This window comes from Hemiscyllium ocellatum, chromosome 22 (genome assembly GCF_020745735.1).
Source record: "Hemiscyllium ocellatum isolate sHemOce1 chromosome 22, sHemOce1.pat.X.cur, whole genome shotgun sequence".
Taxonomy (NCBI): domain Eukaryota; kingdom Metazoa; phylum Chordata; class Chondrichthyes; order Orectolobiformes; family Hemiscylliidae; genus Hemiscyllium; species Hemiscyllium ocellatum.
The window spans coordinates 50,740,390-50,765,753 of record NC_083422.1 but is presented as its reverse complement, the minus strand read 5'-3'; the positions used below and the strand labels follow the sequence as shown (position 1 = coordinate 50,765,753).

At 38.9% G+C, this 25,364-nt stretch overlaps 1 protein-coding gene across 1 annotated transcript in view; it reads left to right on the top strand.

Annotated features, from left to right (window-relative positions):
* Positions 1-25,364, top strand: part of lcor (ligand dependent nuclear receptor corepressor) — a 60,925-nt gene that overhangs the window by 29,140 nt on the left and 6,421 nt on the right. The window contains exon 6 of the mRNA XM_060842215.1: positions 2,725-2,824. Within this exon, the coding sequence (XP_060698198.1) occupies positions 2,725-2,824 (100 nt within the window). The remainder of the gene's footprint in view (positions 1-2,724; positions 2,825-25,364) is intronic.

Sequence of the window (25,364 nt, the reverse complement as noted above, 5' to 3'; positions counted from 1 at the left end):
CCTTTTGAAAAGCCAGAGCTGCAAGGATGCTGGTTGGCACGAGGCAATGACCCTTAATGGCTGTTAAGGAAGAACGAGACAGATGCTTGTTAACAAGTTGGATTCAGGACAATTAGAATGATACCAATGGTAGGCAAGTTGGGCTGAAAGTTTTCTGGGGTATAATAAACTTACTACAGTATGTTGAAAATGATCAGAAGGACAAAATGAAATTAAGAAAAGTGTACAACTTGAGAAGTAAATTCAATGGTCAGAAATTATTTCAGTAACCATTGTAAAAGGCCCTTATCTTTTTATTCCTTGGACTATGGATTAGAAATGAGAAAAATGGACTCTGCCTTTCAAAAGGAAGAATGTACAAGGAGTTTGCAACTAGGAAAAGCAAGTAAAGCTAACAGACAAATATAAAAGTTATTTTTGGGGATATTGAGTCCAGACAAATTGATTCCATTTGTTATGGGTTCTGGGGAGTTCAGCATAATTACACTCTCTGGTCTGGGGAGTGAAACAGAGAAACATGGAGATCTCCAGAAGTTAGCTCCATAAATTTTTCTCTCCTTTCTCTATAAAGCTGCTTTATCCAATTATCTGTCAAAAAGCAGATAATTTGTAGATCCCGAAAGAAATAATTCTAAAGCATAAAAATAACCAGAAAGATCATGGGTCCAACCAGCGAGCTATTGATTGATCATTGCTGTTCAGATAAAATCAAGGCTTTGTAAAAGAATTGTTAGGATCCTAAAACCAACCCTGTCTGGTTTTGTGATTTGGATTGGTGATGCAAACTGTGAAGTTCTCCTGACGTTTTTTCCCTTCCCTTCATTATGTTTTGTCTGTTTTTCTTTTGTTTGCATGTTTGTGTAAATTTCTTTGTGGAGGAGCAAGTGTTTTTGAAAGGAGGTCAAGTTTAAAATACACAAGATAGAAATCCTTTTTCTTACTGTTCTTGTAAAGACTGTTACAAGAGAGTTTTATTGAAGAAACCTGGTGTAGCTTGTTTTTGTCTTGAGTAGCAGTCAGTTAAAGGTTTATTGGGATTTTTGGTAGGTGCATTAAATCTTTGCATTTGTGGTGACTCCAAGAATAGTGGGTCTTCAGTTTTAGCACAACTGTGCCTTGATACTATTAGAACAACCTTCAATTTGCATATTGCCCTTAACTTTCCAGCAGATTAGAAACAGGCTAACTGCTTGCAAAAAAAAGTGAAAAAATGGGTATGGACAGCATAGAATTATTATAGTTGGCATTCCATTCTTATGTATAATAGTGGAATTTATGCAGGAGCAAATTGAGCATTCAAAACTTTGTAAATAGAAAACACCATGGATTAGAAACACAAATGCCAAGTATCAGCCTAAATAGCCATTTAGAATGCAATAGAAGGGCATTTGATCAAGCTCTGCTTAGAATTTAAATGATGGACGTTTAGAATAAATCTTTGTTAGAAAACAAATGTCCTTTTGGAAAAATTATGCTGGAGTTTGTAAAATATTTAGACAAGTGTCCAAGGATTAGTTTTTGCATTATTATGGTTTCTAATTTGTATGAATGACTTTGATTCAGATAAATTGATACCAACCGCAAATTTTAGGGGTCAATATTTGGGTTGAGCCAACACAGAGGTTGAATAAAACATGTATGAATGCAGAAAAATGGCAGAACCTTTTACAGACAAGCATAAAATCTCTTTGAGAAATAAAAAAAAATTGATATGCATTCCATAGATGCTGCTGGGACAGCTAAGGAAGATCATTTTTAAAAATCAATGGATTTCGGCATTCTTGATTTTCAAATAATAACCGATACAGAATGATATAAAATTGAATTTTTTTTTGTCAGATTATCCATTGAGCAGTACATCCACTTCTGGCCATTTCATTTGTGGATGGTGACTGAAATAATAATACAGTAATATATTTGTGCTTTCAGTTTCAACTGAGTGTTTTTTTAATGTGGTTGCTGGTTAGAAACTCAGTATTATGTTGTTAGCCAAATGACTTTGCATAAATTAAATCATTCTGTTTTACCAAAATAAAATGAGTAACCCAGAATCCAACTGGAATTCAATCTGGGAGGGTAAAAAACAACTTCTCCATTTATTTCCTGGGGCAATGGACTATATTTGGTGAGAGTTGTTGAAAGTATCTAGGAGACAATATTGAATGTGGATTGTGAGCCTCATTTCTGAATCACTGGAAAGGAGATGGGTACTGTTGCTTTGGAAATAGTAATCAAGCTGCAACAACCAGAAGCAAATGATTCTGATGTTTGGTTATTGTTAGCATTAAAATTGTAAAGTTTATGGGTGCTGTTAGCTTGATTTTGACTTTAAAAAGCTATAATCATGAAATTGTCTTGCACAGTTGATGGTGTTTCGCTTGAAATGAACTAGATTTTTATCTCTTGCTAATATAATTTTCTTAGTATGTTATACCGACATGTCCAAAGATGTGCAAGTTAGGTGAATTGGCCATGTTAAATCACCCATAATGTCCAGGGATGTGCAGGTTAGGTAAATTAGCCATGGGAAATGCGGGGTTACTGAGGTTAGGGTTGGGATGTCTGGGTGGGATGCTCTTCTGAGGTTCGGTGTGGGCTTGATGGTCTGAATGGCTTGATACTACACTGTAGGGATTTTTGATTCTGTGTAAACTTTCAAGGAATGTATAACTATTCCCCCATCAATCTGTCATTGTATTTTTTGAAATTTGTTTCCTTTTCCAGATGGAGTGCTTGATCTGTCTACTAAGAAAAATACTTCTGCCCGCAGTGTTTCCACAGACAAGACCCTGGGTTGTTCTACATCTACTGTTCTAGCTAAAGGGTGAGCATGAAGTTTGCCTTTAATTGTGTCTTTTAAACATTTTCTTTTGTATTAGTTTGCATTAGGTTATCACTGAGAACACTGGGTATTCCTTCAGCTGTGTTCTTAATTAAGGAATTTTCTCTTTTTTAAAATTTAACAATGCACCAATAGCAAGGTATTGGTAGAAAACCAGGAAATTAATCAAATCTCCGTTTAAGGTAAAAATCAGTTGCAGAGTGAACTAACTGATTTATTACCTTTTTATCTCAGTGAAATAAAAACTTGTTCCCTTCCTTTTCTCAAGAAGTCAGTTATTTAGGTAATTTGTCAACCTTGTTTGCTTGATGTAGTTAGTCATGATAATCAAAGAAAATAATCCTATTTCCCTTACAGACTTAATAATCAGAATTTTAATGTTGAATATAAATGAAAGTACTTCAGAATTTGCTTCATAAACAGTATTCAGCATAACAAGAATTGTATTCATCCTCCGGACGTTATTTCAAGTCATCTAAACTCATTCACAGGGTTCCAGAAAAAATCCATAAATTCAAAGACCAACACAAATACTCAATGAATTGGGAAGAAGCAAAAGCTGTTTGACTGCCTTTCGTTTATAATGATATGTGTGAGCATTTAGCCTAATTGATGGTGTTCTGCTGTTCTCATTGCACAAGACTTCTGTTCCCAATGTAGTATATTCTTTTTTGTAATGTTATTAATGGGAAACATCTGTAATATGCAATTTATTGTCATACAAAACATTTGGGATTTCTTAATGCATTTGTAGAGTTAAATTTTTTTCAAAAATTCTAATTTGTTTAAATGCAAGGATGTATGCCAAGCATACAGTTATCTTATTTCAGCAGTACAGAAAATGTGAAGAAATTCATCTGAACACCACTCCACTGAATTCAACAAGCAATGTGAGCATGTATCCAAGAATTGCACTGTATCTTGGTGCTTCCTGTACCTTTTTAAATGGCTGAGATTGAGAAAATAATCATAAGTGATTGGGTTGCCAATTCTCCAGGAATGTCCTGAAGTCGCCGGGAATTAAATATTAATATTTTGGGCACTGATGTGAGCAATACAGAAAATTGGGAATAATTGAGAGGAGATGGGGGAATTAGTATAGGGCTGCCCTGGGAAAGGAGGAGACTGGAATAAGATTTGGGAGGATTGAGAATGAAAAGTGAAACTGTGAATATGATAGGATGAGAGTAGCAACATTTTCTGCAGAGCCAGAAAAAGAAAAACAGCAAGATAATCAGTAAAGTGCCAATTTCAAAGCAGCCATTTAACGAATGAGTGAAGCTTGGGGCTTTTATTGCAGTTAAACAGAAATGGAAACTGAGATTCCTTTTCAAAAAAAATTGAGGAAGGGGGAGGAGGAGGAGGATTTTTGAACTGTCTATTGGACAGTTGGATGCCTCAGCGTGAGTGACTGTTGAAGTAGAATTACAGTTCATTTAAAAAAGGAATGGGGTAAGTTTTTTTTATAAAGGAAAAGTTTGAAAGAACTGGGGGAGAATGAGGTTGTAGGATATATTGAAGGTGTACTTGTGCTAAAATTGCTTTCATTTATGAAGACTCATTCAATGGAGTGTTTTAGAAAAATGAGTGCTGAACTAAGCTTAGAACAGCCAGTGATAAGTGCTTCAAATACCAAATCACATGCTCTTTGCGCACTGTTTTAGTCTACTTTATGTTGGTCCATTCCAGCTGACTTTGACTTACGAAATCTAAGCACAGGAAAGCTCACAAAGAATCTGAATCTAAGTAGAATAAGGCTTTGTGTTATTGTGCACTCAGCTCTCAAATTAGACCAGAACTCCTGTTGACACAAACTCTGCGAAATATAACCTTAACTGTGACTTTAAGAAAGCTACTGCTTTATGCAAAAAATATAATAATGGTATTGTGAGAGAAAGTTGTCTTATTTCCGTGGTATAGTCTGAGATCTCATGATCTTATCATAGGATGTTCCTTTGCAGCCACGAAGAGCTGAGATTAATGCTTGTCACTAGTCCATGTAATCTAAGCTCAGTAAACTCAGCAATGATTCAGTCTGGGATCTTCTGGTGTTCATACTTCAGTGTTAGGCTACAGATTAAGAATATATCTTTCCCTGGTTGATAAGAATATTAATAGAAACTGATGAATACAACTGTACCCCAACTGTACAGGAATGTCTCGCTATTGATTCTTGGTCTGTGTAACTAAATAACTTGAGTAGGGTAGAAATGTAAGGCAGACAATTGGCTTCTGTGCCAAAGGGTGGGGAACATTCCTCTTCCTTACCTATTGTTCCCTTCAGTACAGGATTATCATTTAAACCTACTTTACAAATATAACTTGCATGTCTTATGATTTTTGTCATGACAACATTGACGTTCTCTTCCAAGTTGTTGAAATAATATTAATTGTCCACTGTCCCTATATTACAAAGTGATTACATTTTGAAAGTATTTTATGAGCTAATGATGTATTTTGGGGCATTCTTACATAGTGCATTTCACAATGTACATTCAATTTCTTTGTATTAACACCAAGGTTTTTTTTAAGGTATCAACTTCCTCGTGATGAAGCCACTAACTAAGTTGGCTTGTGCAGTGTATTGTGAAGAATGTGGATTATTTGCTTTATTTTGTGGACTACTTTTAATGCCTTTTTTTCTTAGAACAATAAAGACCAAGTAACTAACAAATCATTTTACAGCCTCTGAAAATATTGGCACTGCACATTACCTGCATTAAAATATTGACAAGATTGCTTGTCATCAGGAGTTAAGTAAATTGACAAAGTGTAGCCCTATGGAAGAGTGGGTGTTTTAAGCATTATTCTTTTTGATTTCAGGATATTTAGACGTTGCCTTTTTACTACAGATAACTTGTAATATAGAACTGCAATTGTTGACAAAAGTCCATGGCAAACATGCAGTATAGTATTGTAATAGATTATGAATTGGATAATATTGTATTCTAGAAAGGCATTGTCATTTGTACTTGAGTGTGGTGCTGGAAAAGCACAGCAGGTCGGGCAGCATCCAAGGAGCAGGAAAGTCAGTGTTTCGGGCAAAAGCCCTTTAGGAAGGATCATTCCTGATGAAGGGCTTTTGCCCAAAATGTCCATTCTCCTGCTTCTCAGATGTTGCTTGACCTGCTGTACTTTTTCAGCACCACGCTCTCGACTCTAATCTCCAGCATCTGCAGTCCTCACTTTCGCATAGTCAGTTGTAATGTCAATTTTATTTATGTGTCACTATTGCATCCCTTCTATTAATACTGTGGTGATAATATAGTATCTTAGAGTCATAGAGCATGGAAACAGACCCTTCGGTCCAACTTAGCTGCACTAATTGGACATCCCAATCTGACCTAATTGCCATTTTCCAGCAGTTCGCTCATATCCCTCCAGATCCTTCCTGTTCATATATCCATCCAGATGCCTTTTAAATGTTGTAATTGTACCAGCCTCCACCATTTCCTCTGCTAGCTCATTCCATATACGCACCACCATCTGAGTGGAAAATGTTACCCCTCAGGTCTTTTTTAAATCTTTCCCCTCTTACCTTAAACCTATGCCTCTAGTTTTGGACTCCCCAGCCTAGGAAAAAGACCTTAGCTATTCATCTTACCCATGTCCCTCATGATTTTATAAACCTCTATAAGGTCACCCCTTAGTCTCTAATGCTGTAGGGAAAATAGCCCCAGCCTATTCAGCCTCTCCCTATTGCTCAAACCCTCCAGTCCCGGCACCATGATTGCAAATCGTTTCTCTACCCTCTCAAGTTTAACAACACCATTCGAATAGAAGAGCAATCAGGATTGTGTGGGGTAAAATGTACTTATTTTAGAAAATTTCTTATTTGCAGCTTTGGAAAATCAGCATGAATTGTTACTATACTGTGGGCTGGATTTTCATGCAGGTCAGAAGTGTGCCTGACTTCACTCATCGACCTCTATTAAGAAAGCCCTTGCTCTCCATATTTTTGATTGGAGGGAAGATGGGATGGAGTTGGGCATACCTTTTCTGGAGATGAGCAAATGGAGAGGTTGAAACGCCTGTCTCTATTTATCAGGACATCAGCTCATTTTTAATAATGAATGACGGGCTCTCATAGCTTTACCAGACCCCTACCCACTCTTCATGCCTGTTATAGCTCCTCCATACCACTTTTCTCAGTATCCACAATGTATACAATCTTTGAGCCATTGGCAGGTCTTTGGAAATGATCCTGAAATAGACCAGTATTCAGAGGCTTTGAAAACATCTTTTTGAAAATAAAAATGCCACTTTTATAGGGTTTTAAGCAATCAACCATACTCATTCATAGTCATAGCCATTGCCATAGAATCATAGGAGCTCACGGCATGGAAAAAGGCCCTTACGCCATAGAGTCTGTGCTGGTCAAAAACAAAACCTGTTTTTCAGCACTTGGGCTAGAGCCTTGTATGCCTTGGCATTGCAACAGCACATATAAATACTTCTTTAATGTCATGAAGGCTTCTGCCTCTACCACTCTGTCACACAGTGAGTTCCAGATTCCCACCATCTTCCAGATGTGAAAACTTTCCTTCATATCATTTAAATTTCCTGTCCCTTACTGAAATCTATGTCTCTAAGTTAACCTATAATATCAATATCAGAAATCTTGGTTTCTGATGTAAACAAAGAAAACTATTAAGATTTAAGGGTGCGTCGGTAACATTATTACAAGGTATGATGGTGGCTAGGAAATGGCAAATAATGATAGAATGAATGAATGCATTCCGTACAGGCCAAAAAAATGGAAAAGTAGGCCAGCCATAGCAACAAAAAAATTAAGGATAGGGAATATGTGCTGATCTCAAGTCCCACTTCTCTGGGATTACCACAAAACTTAATGCTTTAATCACAGCATGCACAGTGATCTGTTTATTGGAATCAAGTGAACAGAAAACATTGATCAGGTCCGTTTACTTTACAAAAACACAGTTCATTAAAAATAAGCTATGAATTATCAACAGATGGTTCTACTAGTTAAAGCTCTAAACATCTTCTAACCTCTCCCCACACATAGTCAAACATAGGCAAAGACAGAAAGAAAGCTGGTTTTGTAGGTAAAGTATCAGGAACCACAGGCCATATAATTGTTGGATAGTTCTTCTAGATTGCCAGGTCTTTCTGTTGTTTAATTTCTTATCTCCAGGCTTCACTTCTTTACAGGTCACAAAGTCAGTTAGTTACTGATTATGGGCAATACTTTACAGCAATTGTTGGAGGAAAAATAACCAGCTTTTTCAGACAGAAGGTATCTTTACTGCAGAGAAGGAGACACACAACCTTCTCTTCCAGCAATCCCAAGGCTTCTCAATGTGCTATTCACATTCACATGTCATTTAACCACCCAGTTACCAATCAGAAAGTTTTTGTCAGGCTGATGACTATTGGCATCTGTGACTAATCACAATTGCACAAATCAGCTGCATGTTGCTGACCAAGTCTATTCTGCACACGTCCCCAGCTACCAGGTTGTTTACAATCTGCTTCCCCCCACTTGAACAAAACAGCTTTGTAAAGACCATGCACAGAATTTCAGAAATTTTGATTTTTTTTTTCAAAAGTGCAGCAGTTCTTTCACACTCTTTGGTTTTAAAAGTCCTTTTTCCATTTCAGTCGACAGTAATATTGGATTCTAAGAAGATAAAAGTAGCCAGAAACATTAGCAAGTCTGAGCATTAGAAGCCGTTTAGAATTCAAGGACAAAGAGAATAGAAAAGTAACTCATTGTCACTTGTATTTAGAAAAATATAGTGAAAAGTGTTTAAGTCACCATACTCTAGTGCCTTTTTAATTACAAAAAATATTTTAAAGGGAAATATTAGAGTATGAGAGTAAACTTGGAACAGACTAAAAGAGGCTTGAATACAAATGTAGGTTGCTTACATTCCAAGTGGGAGATTTGATAATGTAGAACAAGGAAATGGCAGAGCAATTGCATAACCACTTTAGTTCTGCCTTCATGGAACCTGTCAAAGGAATGGTGCTCTGAAAGCTTGTATTTTCAAATAAATCTGTTGGACTATAACCTGGTTTGATTTTCAACCTTCACAGAAGAAGACAAATCTTTCCAAAAATACTTGGGAACCAAGTGGCTTCTGAGAGGAAGAATTGAAGAAAATTACTATTAGTAAAAATATAGTACTCGAGAAATTGGAATTATAAAATCCCGAAAGAGCAGAAAGATGCCATTCTGCTCATCAAGTCTGCATTGACCCTCTGAACAGCATTCGTTTCAGGCCCCTCTGTAACCCTACGTAGCCTACAATCCCTAGATGCTGCACACTAAAGGAGCAACATGCTAAATTGACCCGTAGTGCCCAGGGTTATAAGAGCGAGGTGGTAAATTAGCCATAGTAAACGTGAGGTTACGAGAATATGATGGGGATGTGGGATGCTCTTTGGAAGGTTAGTGCAGACTTGATGGATCACACAGGGATTCTAATGTGACTGAAAGCTAATAAATCTCCATTGCTTGATAATATACATATCTGGATATTAAAGAAAGTGCCATTGCTATGGGAACAGTGAATGCGTCCAAAATACTCTAGACTCTGGAACCGTTTTGGTAGCTTGGATTGTTGCAAATATAGTCCCATTAGTTAATAAAAGGAGGGAGAGAGAAAACAGACTTATAGACCAGTTAGCTTAACATGAGGAGGGAAACTGTTAGAGTCTGTTGTAAAGGATGTGATAACTTACAAAATAGTTAGGCTGTGTCAACATGGATTTATGCAAGGGAAAATCCTGTTTGACAAACCTACTGCGTATTTTGGGAATGTAACTGGTGAATAGGCAAGAGAGAATCAGTGGATGTGGTATATTTGAATTTTCAGAAAGGTTTTGGTAAAATCCCAAAGAGATTAGAGTGCAAATTTGAAGTTAGGGTTATGTACTGGCATGGAGATTAAAAATTAATTGGCAGACATGAAACACAGTAGTTCCTTGTTGCTGACCAAATCTACTGTGTTGTGAAGAGGAGTCATATTAGACTTGAAACAGTGACTTTATCTCTCCACAGATGCTGCTAGATCTCTCTTTCTCCAGCACTTTGTGTTAAAGAGAAATAATTGTCTCTTTTTCAGTGTGGAAGATGGTGAACAATGGGGTACTGCTATTCTTAATATATCAACAGTTTGGATGAGGAAATCAAATATGTTTCCAAATTTGCCGACAACTTGGAATTCAGAGTGATAAGAGAGATGTAAAGAGGGTTCAAGGGGATTTAGACAAGTTGCATGAATAGACAAATGGCAGATGCGTTACACAACTAGGAGAAAGCGAGGACTGCAGATACTGGAGGTCAGAGTCGGAAAGTGTGGTGCTGAAAAAGTACAGCCAGTCAGGGGGAGCAGGATGGCTGATGCGTCATAATGTGAATTTGTGAAGTTGTCCATTTCATTCAGAAAAGCAGATTCGCAGATAAATACTTAAATGTGTTTGGGAAATGGTTTTTTGCAAGTTCTTGTACACAACTCCTTTGAAAGCAAGCGTGTAGGTGCAGCAAATGGAGAATTTTAGTCAACCTGTTGAGATGTTGATAATACACCTCTTGAACAAGTGGCTCCTGAGCTTGGGCCTTTGGCTCAGAGACAGGAGCATTACTGCTGTGCCACAAGAGCTTTAAAATGCAAATGATATGCTGTCCTACACTGCAAAAGGATTTGAATACGAATATTATATCTTATAGTAACATGAACAACATTGGTGAGACTACACCAGGATTATTGTGTGCAATTTTGACCTTTATACCTAAGAAGGGATATATTTCCATAGACTGAATGCAGCAAATGGTCACCAGAATGATTCCTGGCAGATTGTCATTTGGTTTCCTAGACCTGTATTCACTGAAGTTTTTTAAAAAAAAAAGAGGAGTCTCATTGAAACATAAAATTCTGACAGGGTGAAAAAAATTGGATGCAGGGGTGATGTTTCCCTTTTCGGGGTGGGGGACTTGATCTCAAACAAGGTAGAGTCACAGGTAGCTAAGATAGTGAAGAAGACAACGCTTGGTATGCTTTCTTTTATTGGTCAGAGCATTGGATGTAGGAATTGGGAGGTTATGTTGTGGCTGAACAAGACATTAGTTAGGCCACTTTTGGAATATTGCGTGCGATTCAGGTCTCCCTCCTATCGGAAGGATGTTGTGAAACTTGAAAGAGTTCAGAAAAGATTAACAAGGATGTGGCCAGAGTTGGAGGGTTTAAGGTTAAACAGGCTGGGGCTGTTTTCCCTGGAGTGTGGGAGGCTGAGGGGTGACCTTACAGAGGTTTATAAAATCATGAGGGGCATGGATAGGGTAAATAGACATGATCTTTTCCTTGCAGTGGGGGAGCCCAGAACTAGAGGGCATAGGTTTTGGGTGAGAAGGGAAAGATTTAAAAGGGACTTAAGGGGAAATGTTTTAATGCAGAGGGTGGGACGTGTATGGAATGAGCTGCTAGAAGAAGTGGTGGAGGCTAGTACAATTACAACATTTGAAAGGCATCTCGATGGGCATATGAATAGAAAGGGTTGAGAGGGATATGGACCAAGTGCTGGCAAATGGGACTAAATTAATTTAGGATATGTCGTCAGCATGGATGAATTGGACTGAAGTGTCTGTTTCCGTAGTGTACATCTCTATGACTCTAAAGGGTCACAGTCTCAGGATGTGGGCCAACCATTTAGGAATGAGATGAGGAGAATTGTTTTCACTGAGTGGTGAACCTGCGGATTTCTCCACCACACAAAGCTGTGGAAATCAAGCCACTGAATATATTTAAAGAAATACCCTGTAGTTTCATTTCTACGTATTTGAGGCCATGAGGTGCATGGAGAGAGAGAAAGAGTGAGAGTATGAAATAGAGGATCAGCCAAGATCATATTGAAATTGCAGACTCAATGGTCGAGTTGTGAGCAAACTCTTATTTTCTACATTTAATCATATGTAATTAAACAGGTAGTGAAAAGACTGTTCAAAGAAATAAATTATTACAAGGCTATGTCGATATCTATCAAACATTGTTTTCACCTCCCTACAGCTGTATAAATATTGATTGCTGAGATCTACATTGATTGTCCATTCTTGGGCTGGGTACCTGTGCTTGTGACAATTGGTAGAAATATGTTTGGAGTTGGGAATCTTAGAATTGTTTGCCATACGCTATATTGAGTTGGCTTGACTTCTTGAAAAAGGGCCCGTGTGTGTAGATTTTAACTTTTAAAAGTTTTCCTTTTTCACAAAGCTGCTTACACAGCATTTTACATGAAGAATGAGGGAGATACACCACCATGATACCGGTAATGGTTTTCTTTTTAATCACCCATATATTTGGACTGATTGTGTTTGCCTGCTCTTTCTTCTTTTTACAGTTTTACTAAGAGACAGGAAATATTTTTTTTACATTAAGAGCCTTCAAACTGTTCTCATTTGATGGTTTCCTGAATGTAATAGATAAGTTGGCCATGTAGAATAAAACACTTGTTAATAGTTGAACAAAATGTTTTATTAAAATTCCAATTTTGTTAAGTTGATGTTGTAATTGAAGATGAATTGTTGGTAAGTAGATGAGAAATTAAACCAAAGGGCAGTCAGACTCTTCAACTGGATATTAAAAGTTCTTGTGTAAGTATTGAATAGCATGGAGATCTACAAATATCCTGGCTGAGATTTCTTCAAAAAGTAATGTCATCAAAATATAATTATTCTGATCATTCATTTTTTCCTTCCTGCAATTGTTTCCATGTGATAGCAATATTTCACTAGCCTACTCAATAATATTATGGAAGATGCTTTAAACTTTGACTTGAAAGGCAGTAAATTAATGCAAACATGAATTGTTGCTATTATTAGCTAGTTATTAATTTGAGTTTAATATGAAACATCAGTTCTTGGTTATTATTTTAAAATTTCAGTGCCCAGACAAAAACATAATCATATTGAAACATGTATATGATGCTTACAAACATGAATTAACTGAAATATTTGTTTTTGTGAATTCATTTGATCATAAACTAAGTGTATTTCAATAAGAAGAATATAACACCAAAACTTAGGTTGTGAACTTCTTGCAATTATTGAGGACTAGGATAATTGACTAGCATGGTCATTTATGTCCATGGATTGTGCATGAACCTAAGCAATGCAACTATTTTGTTAAATAAAAATGCAGTCAGAATCATGAGTAATTACAAAACAGAAAGAAGTTGTTTGGCCCACTGTATCTGTGAATTTGTTCTTTCATGGGTGATGCTGGCAAGGAAAATCTTGCCTGTCCCTTATTGGTCTTGAATTGATTGGTTGGCTGGGACAGTTCAGAATGGTCCAGATTGCTGTGGGTCTGAAGTTCCATGTTGGCCAGACTAGGTAAGGAAGGCACATTTTCCTTCCTAAAGAGAGAAAGGATATTTGAAGAAAGCAGAAACAGGGTACTGAATTGGATGTTCAGACATGATCATACTGAATGGTGAAGCGGACTCGACTGGCCTACTTCTGCTCATATATTCTGTTTCTAGGAATGAGATCGAGGAAAATGTTGATGTAACGGTTATGACACTGAACTGGCAATTAGTGAGGTGGATGGGTCCTTTAAAAGAATTGATGGTGATTGTCATTGTTGTCATTAGTCAAGCTAGTTGTCAATTCCATATCTATTGATTGAATTTAAATGCTACCAGCTGCCATAGTGAAATTTGAATCTGTGTCCTTGGAACATTAGCTACTGTATTACCAGTCCAGTGTCATAATCACAAAGCCATTATTTTCTATTATCTCACTCATAGAAACATATATTCAGGTAAGTGTCCTTCAAGGCAGCCATCGTGATCCACAGCAATGCAGAATCACCGAGCAGAAACTGAAAGCCAAGTTCCATACCCATGAAGACGACCTCAACTGTGATCTTGAGTTCATGTCGCCCTAATGTAACCCCACTATACTGCTCTGTATTTGTAAAATCTTCCTTACTGTCCTGTTTTGACACCATCACATTAATAACGTATGATCTCTCTACCTTTTAATTAATTTGTACAGTTTTCAATTACTTGTTACTTTGGTTAGACCCTCGACCCTGTTATACCTGTTATGTTGTTCCAGCTGTTTGGTTTGTCTCCAGCACCACCTTTATTTTTAATATTTGTAATTTTCTCTCTGCCTCAATTAACTGGATTATAGGATCAACCCCTTCACTTACTGTTCAACTGTAGACACGTTTTACTTACATTGGCACTTTTGATCACCCGCAGAGACTTACTGTTCGATACTCAACTCATGCTAATTGTATAATCTTTTGATCTCTCTGACAATAAATTCTGTGCCTGTATGCTTTTCTTCACTTCACCTGACAAAGGGGCAGTCCTCCAAAAGCTTGTGATTTCAAATAAACCTGTTGGACTATAACCTGATGTCATGTGACTTCTGACCTTGTCCACCCCAGTCCGACACCAGCACATCTGCATTCACAAACTTGATTGAGATTTTTTAGACATGATCTTCTCCACCCAAAGCCATGCTGCTTACTGCTAATAAGTCCATATTACAATTTTGTCTCGATCCAGGAAAAAAGAAGCTGTGATTTCCTAACATGTACATTTTGATGTGACATACCAGGACATATTCAATATTGTCTTTGGTGGATGTAATTTATGATCTGTAAGAAACACCATGTTCATATCTAATCCTACTGACTTTAGCTAGCATGTGAGCAAGTGCTTGATCTGTGTCTCTGAATGAAACATGGTGAAGCTAGTGATTGGAATGGGAGCAATTTATTTTTGGATATCTGAAATAAAACATGCTAGGAAATATCTAAAACATTTTAGACAGTTTGATTTTAGTATCATGTAATATCATGTTTTACTTCGTATCACACATTTAGTATTATCACTAAATGGGGGTTGTTTTAGCTCAATTGGCTGGATGTTTGGTTTGCACAGCGGTGTGGGTTCAGTTCCCATCACTGGCTGCGATTACTGTGAAGGTTTCTCCTTCTTAACCTCTCCTCTCGCTTGAGTATGGTGGCCCTCAGATTAAATCACCACCTGTCATCTCTCTCTAATGAGAGAGCAGCCCTATGGTCTGGTTAGGTGATGGTGACATAGGATCAGTAAATAAATCTAGTAATAGCATTAGTATATACGTTACCAGCAATCTAATTATGCCCTATAGCAGGTTAATCAATTCATAATCTTCCTCTCTATTACCTACTTTGCTTTCAAATTATCAACAGATTACTCTGGGATTTGGACTTGCTACTAATATTCAAACAATTGCAATTCACAACTTCACATTTGTGCAAGGTTAGTTGGTTTTGTTATATTTATCATGTTTGTGCCATTTTTAGAAATTGGTTGTCTTTTACTAAAGCATAAATACACCAGCTGTAATTTTGGTTTAAGCAATAAAATAGGAGTTAATTACACAAAAGAAATAGTAAATAAAATAAACCAAAACCAAGCTAATTATGATAGCTGAAAGATTTCAAAATATGCAACAAATGAAAAACCAATCTTTTCCCCAACCCCATTAGATAACAGCTACTGAAAAACCAGAGGAATCTCCCTTCCTTCTCAAATTTGTGTTTGACCTGACTACTTTATTCCTGTTCTGTGAGCTGTGACATCTTTTTCTTGATTCATCACACAGATGTGCTCTTAGCCTTCCTTAGTTTTGAATAACCAATGCAAATCATTAACCAAACATTTCTAGTCTCGAAGTTTATACAACTACACTTCTTCACTGAAATAACTTGTTTCCTTAGCTTAGAGGTTTATAAAATCATGAGGGGCATGGATTGAATAGATAAAGTCTTTTCCCTGGGGTGGGGGAGTCCAAAACAAGAGGGCATAGGTTTAGGGTGAGAGGGGAAAGATATAAAACGGACCTAAGGGGCAACTTTTTCGCACAGAGGATGGGAGCTGCCAAAGGAAGTGGTGGAGGCTGGTACAATTACAGCATTTAAAAGGCATCTGGATGAGTATATGAATAGGAACGGTTTAGAGGAATATCGGCCAAGTGTTGGCAAATGGGACTAGATTAGGTTAGGATATCTGGTCGGCATGGACGAGTTGGACCGAAAGGTCTATTTTTGTGCTGTACGTCTGTGACACTATGCCATAAGGCGGATTGCCCCTTGTGGGGCAAACTAGAATGAGAGGTCATAATTTAAGAACAGTAAATTTAAAATAGAAAACAAGAAGAATTACTTCTCTCAAAAGGGTCATGAATCTGTAGAATTGACTGGAGTGCAGTGGATGTAGGACACTGAATAATTTAGGGAAAGGTCAGACAGAGTTTTAAATAGTAATGGATTAAAGGGTTATGGGGAACAGGAAGGAAAGAGGAGTTAAAGCCAAGATGAGATCAGTCATGATTGCATTAAATGACAGAGTCCTCTGTCCACCCCGGAGGCTCCCCTGCCTTCAGTCCTGATGGAAGGCTTTTGCCCGAAACGTCGATTTCCTACTCCTCGGATGCTGCCTGACTTGCTGTGCTTTTCCTGCACCACTCTAATCTAAACTCTGATTTCCAGCATCTGGAGTCCTCACTTTTGCCTTAAATGACAGAACAGGCTTAAGGGTTTGAATTGCACACCCCTGCTCCTAGTTCTTACGTTCTTGCTCCAACTGTTAAGTGCTTTGGTGATATCACATCTGGAAAACTGCCTATGCCTTGTTAGTCTGCAAACAAAAAGGAAGCAATTACTTTGCTCAGGTATATTATAGAATCCCCAAACAGTTAGGGAGAGATAGGAAAACAGATATGTAGGGAAATCTCAAATGTATTAAAAAGATAGTTGAATAATATTAGGGATTTTGACTTCAGTATTAACTGGATAAGACCCTATGAAAGGCTTAGAGGGGGTGGAATTCTTAAAATGTATCTGGGAGAACCTTTTAAAGTCAGCATGTATAAAACCCTAAATGACGGGGGAAGTGCTCGACCTAATTTTAGGGAATGGGGGCAGGCAAGTGGGAGATGTGGCAATGAGGGAGCAGTTTGGTGATTGTGACCATAACTCAATAATATTTAAAGTAATAATGGTTAAGGACAAAGATGGACTGGAAATGAAGATGCTAAATTGGGAAAAGCCCGATTTTTGAAAAAGGGGAGGATCTGGACAAGTGGACTGGGTGTAGCTACTTGCAGGAAAATCCATGTCAGAGCAGTGGACCCTACTGAATAGGTCAATAGTGAAAGTGTAGGGCCAACACGCTCCCATAAAGGTGAAGGGTGGGACCCACAGGGCAACGAACCCTGGATTTCAAGTGATTTCCAAGATTGGTTGAGAAAAATAGAAGCTTATGTTAGACACCAAAGACTCAAAGCAGCTGATGTTCTAGAACAATACAGAAAATGCAGGGAATTGTTTAAAAATAAAATTAGGAGAGGTAAGAGCAGGCATGCAAAAAAAAGCATTGGTGGATAATGTTTAGGAAAATTGAAAGGCTTTTTAATTCACTCATGGAACATGGGCATCGCTGGCTGGCTAGCATTTCTTCCTTGTTTCTAGTTTCCCTTATGAAGGTGGTGGTGGTGAGCTGCCTTCATGAACCACTGCCGTCCACATGCTGTAGGTTGATTTACAATGCTGTTAGGGATGAAATTCCAGAAGCTTGACCCAACATCACCGAAGGAACAGTAATATGTTTCCAAATCAGATGGTGAGTGATTTGGAAAGAAACTTGCAAGTGATCATGTTACCATGCCCTTGTCCTTCCAGGTGAAAATAGTCATGAAGTTTTGGAGAATTTCTGCAGAGCATCTTGTAGTTAGTACACACTGCTCCTATTGACTATCAGGGAGTGGATAGTTATGGATATGATTTTGATCAAGCAAGCTGCTTTGTCCTGCATGGTGTCAAGCTTCTTGAGTAATTTGGAGCTGCAACCATCCAGGCAAGTGAGGAGTACTCCATCACACTCCCGACTTGGGTCTTGGAGATGGAAAGGTTTTGGGGAGTCAGGAGGTGAGTTAATTGCCTCAGAATTCCTAGTGTCTGACCTTTGTATATATGGTGAGTCCAGTTGAGTTTCTGGTCCATGGTAACCCCACAGGATGTTGATAGCAGGGGGTTCAATGATGTAACACCTTGAATGTCAAGGGACGGTCATTAGATTGCATCTTATTGGAGTTGGTTATTGCCCTGCATTTTGTGAGGTATGAATGTTACTTGTCAGTCTCTTCACAAGTTTCCTCATTTCCTCTCCCCCACCGTAACCCAATTCCAACCTGCCAACTCAGCACCCTCATGACCTGTACAACCTGCCAATCTTCCTTCCCTCCTATCTGCTCCACCCTCCTCTCCAACCTATCATCTTCATCTCCACCTCCATCCACCTATTGTACTGTTAGCTACCTTCTCCCCAGTCCCACCCTCTCCCATTTATCTCTCCACCCCGGAGGCTCCCTGCCTCATTCCTGATGAAGGGCTTTTGCCCAAAACGTGAATTTTCCTGCAGCTCGGATGCTGCCTGACCTGCTGTGCTTTTCCAGCACCACTTATAATCTTGACACTTGTCAGTCCAAGCCTGGATATTGTTCATATCTTGTTGCATTTGAACATGGACTACTGAGGACTTAATAATGGTGCTGATCATTAGTAAACATTCCCACTTCTAAAGTAAAAACAAATTAGTGCGGATGCTGGAGTCTGAAACCAAAAGAGAAAATGCCGGAAAATCTCAGCAGTTCTGGCAGCATCGGTAAGGAGAGAAAAGAACTGACGTTTCGAGTCTAACTGACCCTTTGTCAAAGCTAAAAAAAAGCCCACTTCTAACCTTATGATGGCGGTAAGATCCATATTAGGAGCAAGAGAATAAGCAGGCAAACAGAAACCAAGGTGGCAACCTGTGTATGGAACTGGAAGAGACAGCTAAGTTTCAAATTAATATTTTGCATCTGTGTTCACAATAGAGAAAGATGAAGTAGTACTAGAAATCAGGGAGTGGGGCTGTGATATACTTGAACAAATTAATATTGTGAAGGTGGAAATATTGGTGGTTTTAGCAGTCTTGAAAGTAAATATTGATGAGATGTATCCAAAGCTGCTGTGAAATGCAAGGGAGGAGGCTTCAGAGGGTCTGACATTCACTTTTAAGTCTTTTCTGGCTATATGAGATGACAGAGGGATGGCTAATGTGGTACTATTGTTAAACAAGGGTGAAAGGGATAAACCAGGAAACTACAGGCCAATGAATCTAAGATCTGAGGTAGAAAAACTATTGGAAAAAAACCTGTGGGACAGAATTAATCTCCATTTGGAGAGAAATGCATTCATCGGGGATAGCATGGTTTTGTAAGAGCAAGATCTGTCCAACAAATTTGATTTTTTTTGAGGAGGTGACGAGATGTGTAGATGAAGGTAATGCAGTTGATGTTATCTGTATGGATTTTAGTAAAGCTACTGACAAGGTTCAGCAACATTGGCTTAGCAACAGGAAGCAAAGGGTGATGGTCAAAGTGTGTTTTTGTGACTGGAAGCCTATATCACAGGGTTTTGTATCACTGCCTACTTTGCTATTTATTGTGTACATTAATGATCTGGACATGAATGTTGGAGATATGATCAGGAAGATTGCAGATATTGTGAAACTTGGTGATGTGGTAAATATTGAGGAGGAAAGCCTTGGCCTACAGGAAGATAAAGACAGGCTGAACAGTGGTAAATGGAATTTAAAAATAAAAGAGGCCATACATTTAGGGATATACAGCACGAAAATAGACCCTTCCAACTCATGCATCCTGACCAGATAACCTAAATTAATCTAGTCCCATCTCCTTCCAAACCCTTCCTATTCATGTACCCATCCAGATGTATTTTAAATGTTGCAATTGTACCAGCCTCCACCACTTCGTCTGGCAGTTCAATTCCTATATGCACCACCCTCTGCATGAAAAGGTTGCCCCTTAGTCCCTTTCAAATCTTTCCCCTCTCACCTTAATCCTATGCCCTCTAGTTCTGGACTCCCCCACCCCAGGGAAAAGACATTGTCTATTTAACCTATTCATGCCTCTCATGATTTTATAAACTTCTACAAGGCCAACCCTCAGTCTCCTTCACTCCAAGGAAAACTGCCCCAGCCTGTTCAGCCTCTTCCTATAGTTCAAACCCTCCAATCCTTGCAACATCGTTGTAAATCTTTTCTGAATCTGTTCAAGTTTCGTAACATCCTTGCTATTGCAAGGAAACCAGATTTGAATGCAGTATTCTAAGTGACCTTGGAAGTACTAATGAAGTATGAGAATGCATGCAGAATGGTAGGATCTTAAGTACAGAAGCTCAGAGGGACCTTGGTATGCATGTCTATAGATCTATGAAGGCAGTAGGATGTGTAGATAAGTTGGTTAAGAAGGCACATGGGACACTTGCCTTTACTAATCGAGGCATTGGGTATAAACAGAAAAGTTATGATGGAGCTCTATATCACAATAGCTAAGCCACAGCTAGAGTATTTTGTGCAGTTTTGGTCAGCACAAAAATGAGGCAAATTTAAAAATAAGGGAATTGACGATGTAGCCTTATTATTGCTAGATTATTAAATCAGAAACCCTAGTAATGTTCTGGGCACCCGGGTTTGAATCCTGCCATCGCAGATGGTGACATTTGAGTTCAATAGATATCTGGAATTAAGAATCTAATAATGACAATGAAACGAATGTCAATTGTCAGAAAAAAATCCATCTGGTTCACTCAGTCCTTTTAGGGAAGAAAGCTATTGTCCTTACTGACCTGGCCTACATATGACTCTGTAGCAATATGGTTGCCTTAAGGCAATAAGGATTGAGTAATAAATGCTGGCCTGGCTAGTGATGCCCACATCCCAGAAATTAATATAAAAATCTGACAGGAAAGACATGATTGCCCTGGAGATGTGCAAAAGAGATTCACTGGGATGTTGCCTGATCTCGTGATTCAGCTATGAAGAGACTAGATAGACTGGAGTTCGCTTCCTGAGTTAGAAGTCACATGCATCCAGGTTATAGTCCAATAGTTTTATTTGAAATCACAAGCTTTCAGCGTGCAACCCCTTCATCAGGTGAAGTGAAGAGACACCGATGCAGGTACTCTTTGTCATCTAGTACTTGTCGGGAGCGGAGAGACTTCACTATGAGCAACTTGCCAGCATCTTTCCTCTGCCTCCACTTTTGCCTTCAAACAATCGCCAAATGTTAAATAGATCATTGTTTGCAGCAAATCACCTAGCCTTCAGGCCAACATTGTCCATGATACCATACAATTCTGTCATGAATACCACTGCAAGACAGGTCAGAGTGTCGACATGGATTACTACCACTACATGTGGGGACACCACTCACCATGTGCATGGCAGATATTTGTGAATCAGCCAACATTATCTATCTTATATAGTGCATGCAAGGATGCTGCGAGGCATGGTATATTGGCTGACAACAAATGAATAGACACCATACAATAATCGCCAGCCGGGGATGTTCCCTCCCAGTGAGGGAACACTTCAGCAGCCAAGGATATTAGCTGAATTCCCTCTGATCTTCGGGTCAACGTCCTCTAAGGGGGACTTTGAGATGTGCAGAGTCGCTAAGCAGAAGCTAATAGCCAAGTTCGATGGCCTCAACCAGGACCTCACCGTGCTATACACTCTCTCACATGTATACATACACACTCTCTCTCTCTGACACACAGTCACTCTCATGCACTTTCTCTCTAAAGTACACACACACACACACACACACTCGAGCACATGCATACACAAATCTATGGGGTGAATTTACATTTGCAGATTTGTATTTGCAGCTACATTCTATTTTGTTAAAAATAAAACACAATCTGCAGACAGTGACATTTTATAAATTCCTACTTTAGAAATAAAAACACTTTGACTCCAGATTAGGATGCAGATGAACTCCAAACAAGATTGTGTGCCTAAAATGCATTGTCTGACCTGATATGTCACCTCTTTTATACTGATAAAACTTTAAGTTATCTCGGGGCAGTGACTTGAAAGAAATTCTGGAATTTACATATTAATTGAAACCTGCATCTCCATCCTAACTGATTAAAGACTTAACAGTTATCTAGGTTTGTTCATTACATTCACATCAGTTGTATGACCCTTTGATCTTTTATTTATAAATTTGATGACTGATGTATGCTCTCTCACATGCTACCTGAAAAAGAAGCAAGGCTCTGAAAGCTTGTGGTTTCAAATAAACCTATTGGACAACAACCTGGTGTTGTGTGATTTTTGACTTTGTCTACCCCAGTCCAACACCGGCTCCTCCATGTCACAGAACTTATAGGCAGAGAAATTGGAAACTCAAAACAACTGGTATGAGTGGAGTGTCGAATAATAAGTCTTCGCGGGTGACCCAGAGTATTCGACGGTGTGAGTAAAGTATCAATAGCCAAATAGTAAATGAAGGGAATGATCTATAATCCAATTGAGGCAGAGAGATAATTACAAAAAATTAAAAATAAGGTGGTGCTGGAGGCAAACTAAGTGATTGGAATAACATGACAGGTGTAAGAGGCATGTGCCGAGGGTCTAACCAGAGTAACAAGTAATCCAAAACTGTAAAAACTAATTAAGTTAGAGATCATAACAATTTATCAAGGTGATGGTGTTAAAACAGGACAGTAAGCAAGATTTTACAAATACAGAACAGTATGGTGGAATTACATGTGCGCATAGACTCAAGATGTTAAGGCTGTCTTCATGGGTATGGAGCTTGGCTATCAGTTTCTGATTGGCGATTTTGTGTTGTTGTGTCCAAAGTCCACTTTGGAGAACGCTTACCCAAAGGTCAGAGACTGATTGTCCTTGAGTGCTGAAGTGCCCTCTGACTGGGAGGGAATATTCCTGTCTGGCAATTGTTATGTGGTGTTCCACTCATCTGTTGTTGAAGCATCTGTATGCTCTTGCCAGTACACTATTCCTTGGCACCCTTGCTTGCAGCATGTGAGATAGACAATGTTGGCTGAGTCACATAAGTATCTGCCGTGCATGTGGTGGATGGTGTTCCCACATGTGATGGTAGTATCCATTGTTGATGATCTGACATATCTTGCAGAGATTGCCATGGCAGGGTTTTGTGGAGTTGTGGATGTTGTTCTGAAGGCTGGGTAGTTTGCTGTGAACGATAGTCTGTTTAAGGTTTGGTGGTGGTTTGAAGGTGAGAAGTGGGGCGCAGGGACGATCTTGGTAAGATGCTCATCATCATTGATGACATGTTAAAGGCTGCAAAGAACATGGTGTAGTCTTTCTGCTCTGGGAAAGTAATGGATGATGAAGGGTACCCTATCAGTCATATTCTGTGTCTGTCTTCTGAGGAGGTTGTTGCAGTTTTTGAATGTGGTATGTCAGAACTGGTGATCAATGAATTGAGCATTGTGTTTCGTTCTTATGAAGATGCCTTTCAAATTCTTTAGGTGTCCGTCACATTCTTCCTCATCTGAGCAGATCCACTGTATGCACAGGGCTTGTCTGTAGGAGATGGCTTCTTTGGTATATTTATGGTGGAAGCTAGAGAAGTGCAGCATCGTGAAGTTATCCATGGGCTTGCGGTAGCGTGAGGTACTGAGGTGTCTCTCCTTGATGGAGATGCATGTATCCGAAAATGAGGCTGATTCTGAAGAGTAGTCCATGGTAAGTCTGATTGTAGGATGAAACTTGTTGATGTCACTATGTAGTCGTTTCAGTGATTCCTTACCATGAGTCCAAAGGAAGAAAATGTCGTCGGTGTAGTTGGTGTATAGCTTTGGTTGGAGGTCCTGCGCAGCAAAGAAACCTTGCTGGAACGTGTGCATGAAAATGTTGGCATATTCGGGTGCAAATCTGGTCCCCATGGCTATTCTGTGTTTCTGGATGAATAGATGGTTGTCAAAAATGAAGATGTTGTGGTCAAGGGTGAAGCAGATGAGTTGTAGGATGGCGTCTGGAAATTGGCACTTGTTGGTGTTGAGTACTGAGGCTATTGCAGCGATGCTGTCATCGTGGGGGATGCTGGTGCAGTGTGCCAAAATGCTCATTGTGATGAGGAATGTTTCTGGTTCAACTGGTCTGTGTGTGCTGAGTTTCTGTAAGGAATCTGTAGTGTCACAACAAAAGCTGGGGCTTCCTTTCAAAATGCCTTCAACAAAGCCAGAGAGGTTCCCACACAGAATCCCATTGCCTGACAATATGGGACACCCAGGTGTGTTGGCTTTATGTATCTTCGGAAGGCAGGAGAAGTCTCCTATGTGAGAAGTATGCAGAATGAGAGTTCATAGAATACTCTGAAGATCTGGATTAAAGGTCCTGATCATTCTGTTGAGTTGACAGATGCGTTCTTTGTTCGGATCAGCAGGTAATTGCCCGTAGTGATCCTGGTTCAGTTGTCGGTATGCTTCTTTTCAGTACCCGATCTTTGGGTAAATGTCCTCCAAGACGGACTTCGAGATGCACAACAACACAGAATCACTGATAGCCAAGTTCCATACCCATGGCCTCAACTGTGATTTTGGGTTAATGCCACCCTACATGTAACCTAACCGTACTGTTCTATATTTGTAAAATCTTCCTTACTGTCCTGTTTTAACAACATAACCTTGATAAATTGTTATGATCTCTCAACCTTGATTAGTTTGTGGTTTTGGATTGCATATTACATTGGCTAGACCCTTGGCATGCGACTCTTATACCTATCATGTTATTCCAGTCATCTAGTTTGTCTGCAGCACTATCTTATTCCTCATTTTTTGTAAGTATTTCTCATTTAATCGGATTATAGGCCATCCCCTTCATTTACTATTCAGCTATTGTAACTTCACTTGCACCACTTACCACACGGTCACCTGTAGAGACTTATTATTTGACACTCCACTCACACCATTGTATGATCTTTTGATCTCTCTGCCTATAAATTCTGTGTTTGTGTGCTCTTCACTTCATCTGATGAAGGGACTATGCTTGAAAGTTTATGGTTTCAAATAAACTCGTTGGACCTGATGTCATGTGGATTCTGACTTGGTCCACTCCAGTCCAACACTGGCACCTCCACATCATGGCTGCCTTCTTTTCCTTAAAGCTGAGGGAAGGATCACATTGAGGTGTACAAAATTCTGAGGGGCATAGACATGGTAGATAGGGAGAATGTTCCTGCTTAATAGAGAGGTCAGTAACCAGGGAGCATGATTTTAAGGTAAGAAACAGGGAGTTTTAGAGAGGATTTGAGGAATTGTTTTTATCCAAAGAGTTATGGAAGTACCTGGAAGTCACCAACTGAAAGAGGGTAGAGACAGGAACATTCAAGACCTTACAAAACTATTTAGATGAGATCTTAAAATGCCGTAGCAATCAAGGTTACAGGTGAAGTGCTGGAAACTGGGATTGGGATAGATGGATGTTTGACTAGCGCAAAGTAATTTGTCATGACATGAGTCTGGACAGAAAATATAGAATTTTAATTTAAATTCTGTAGGATGTTTGAATTACATAGACAGAACATAGAATTATCAAAATATACAGCACGGGAACAGACACTTGGTTCCAATTCGTCCATGCTGACCAGATA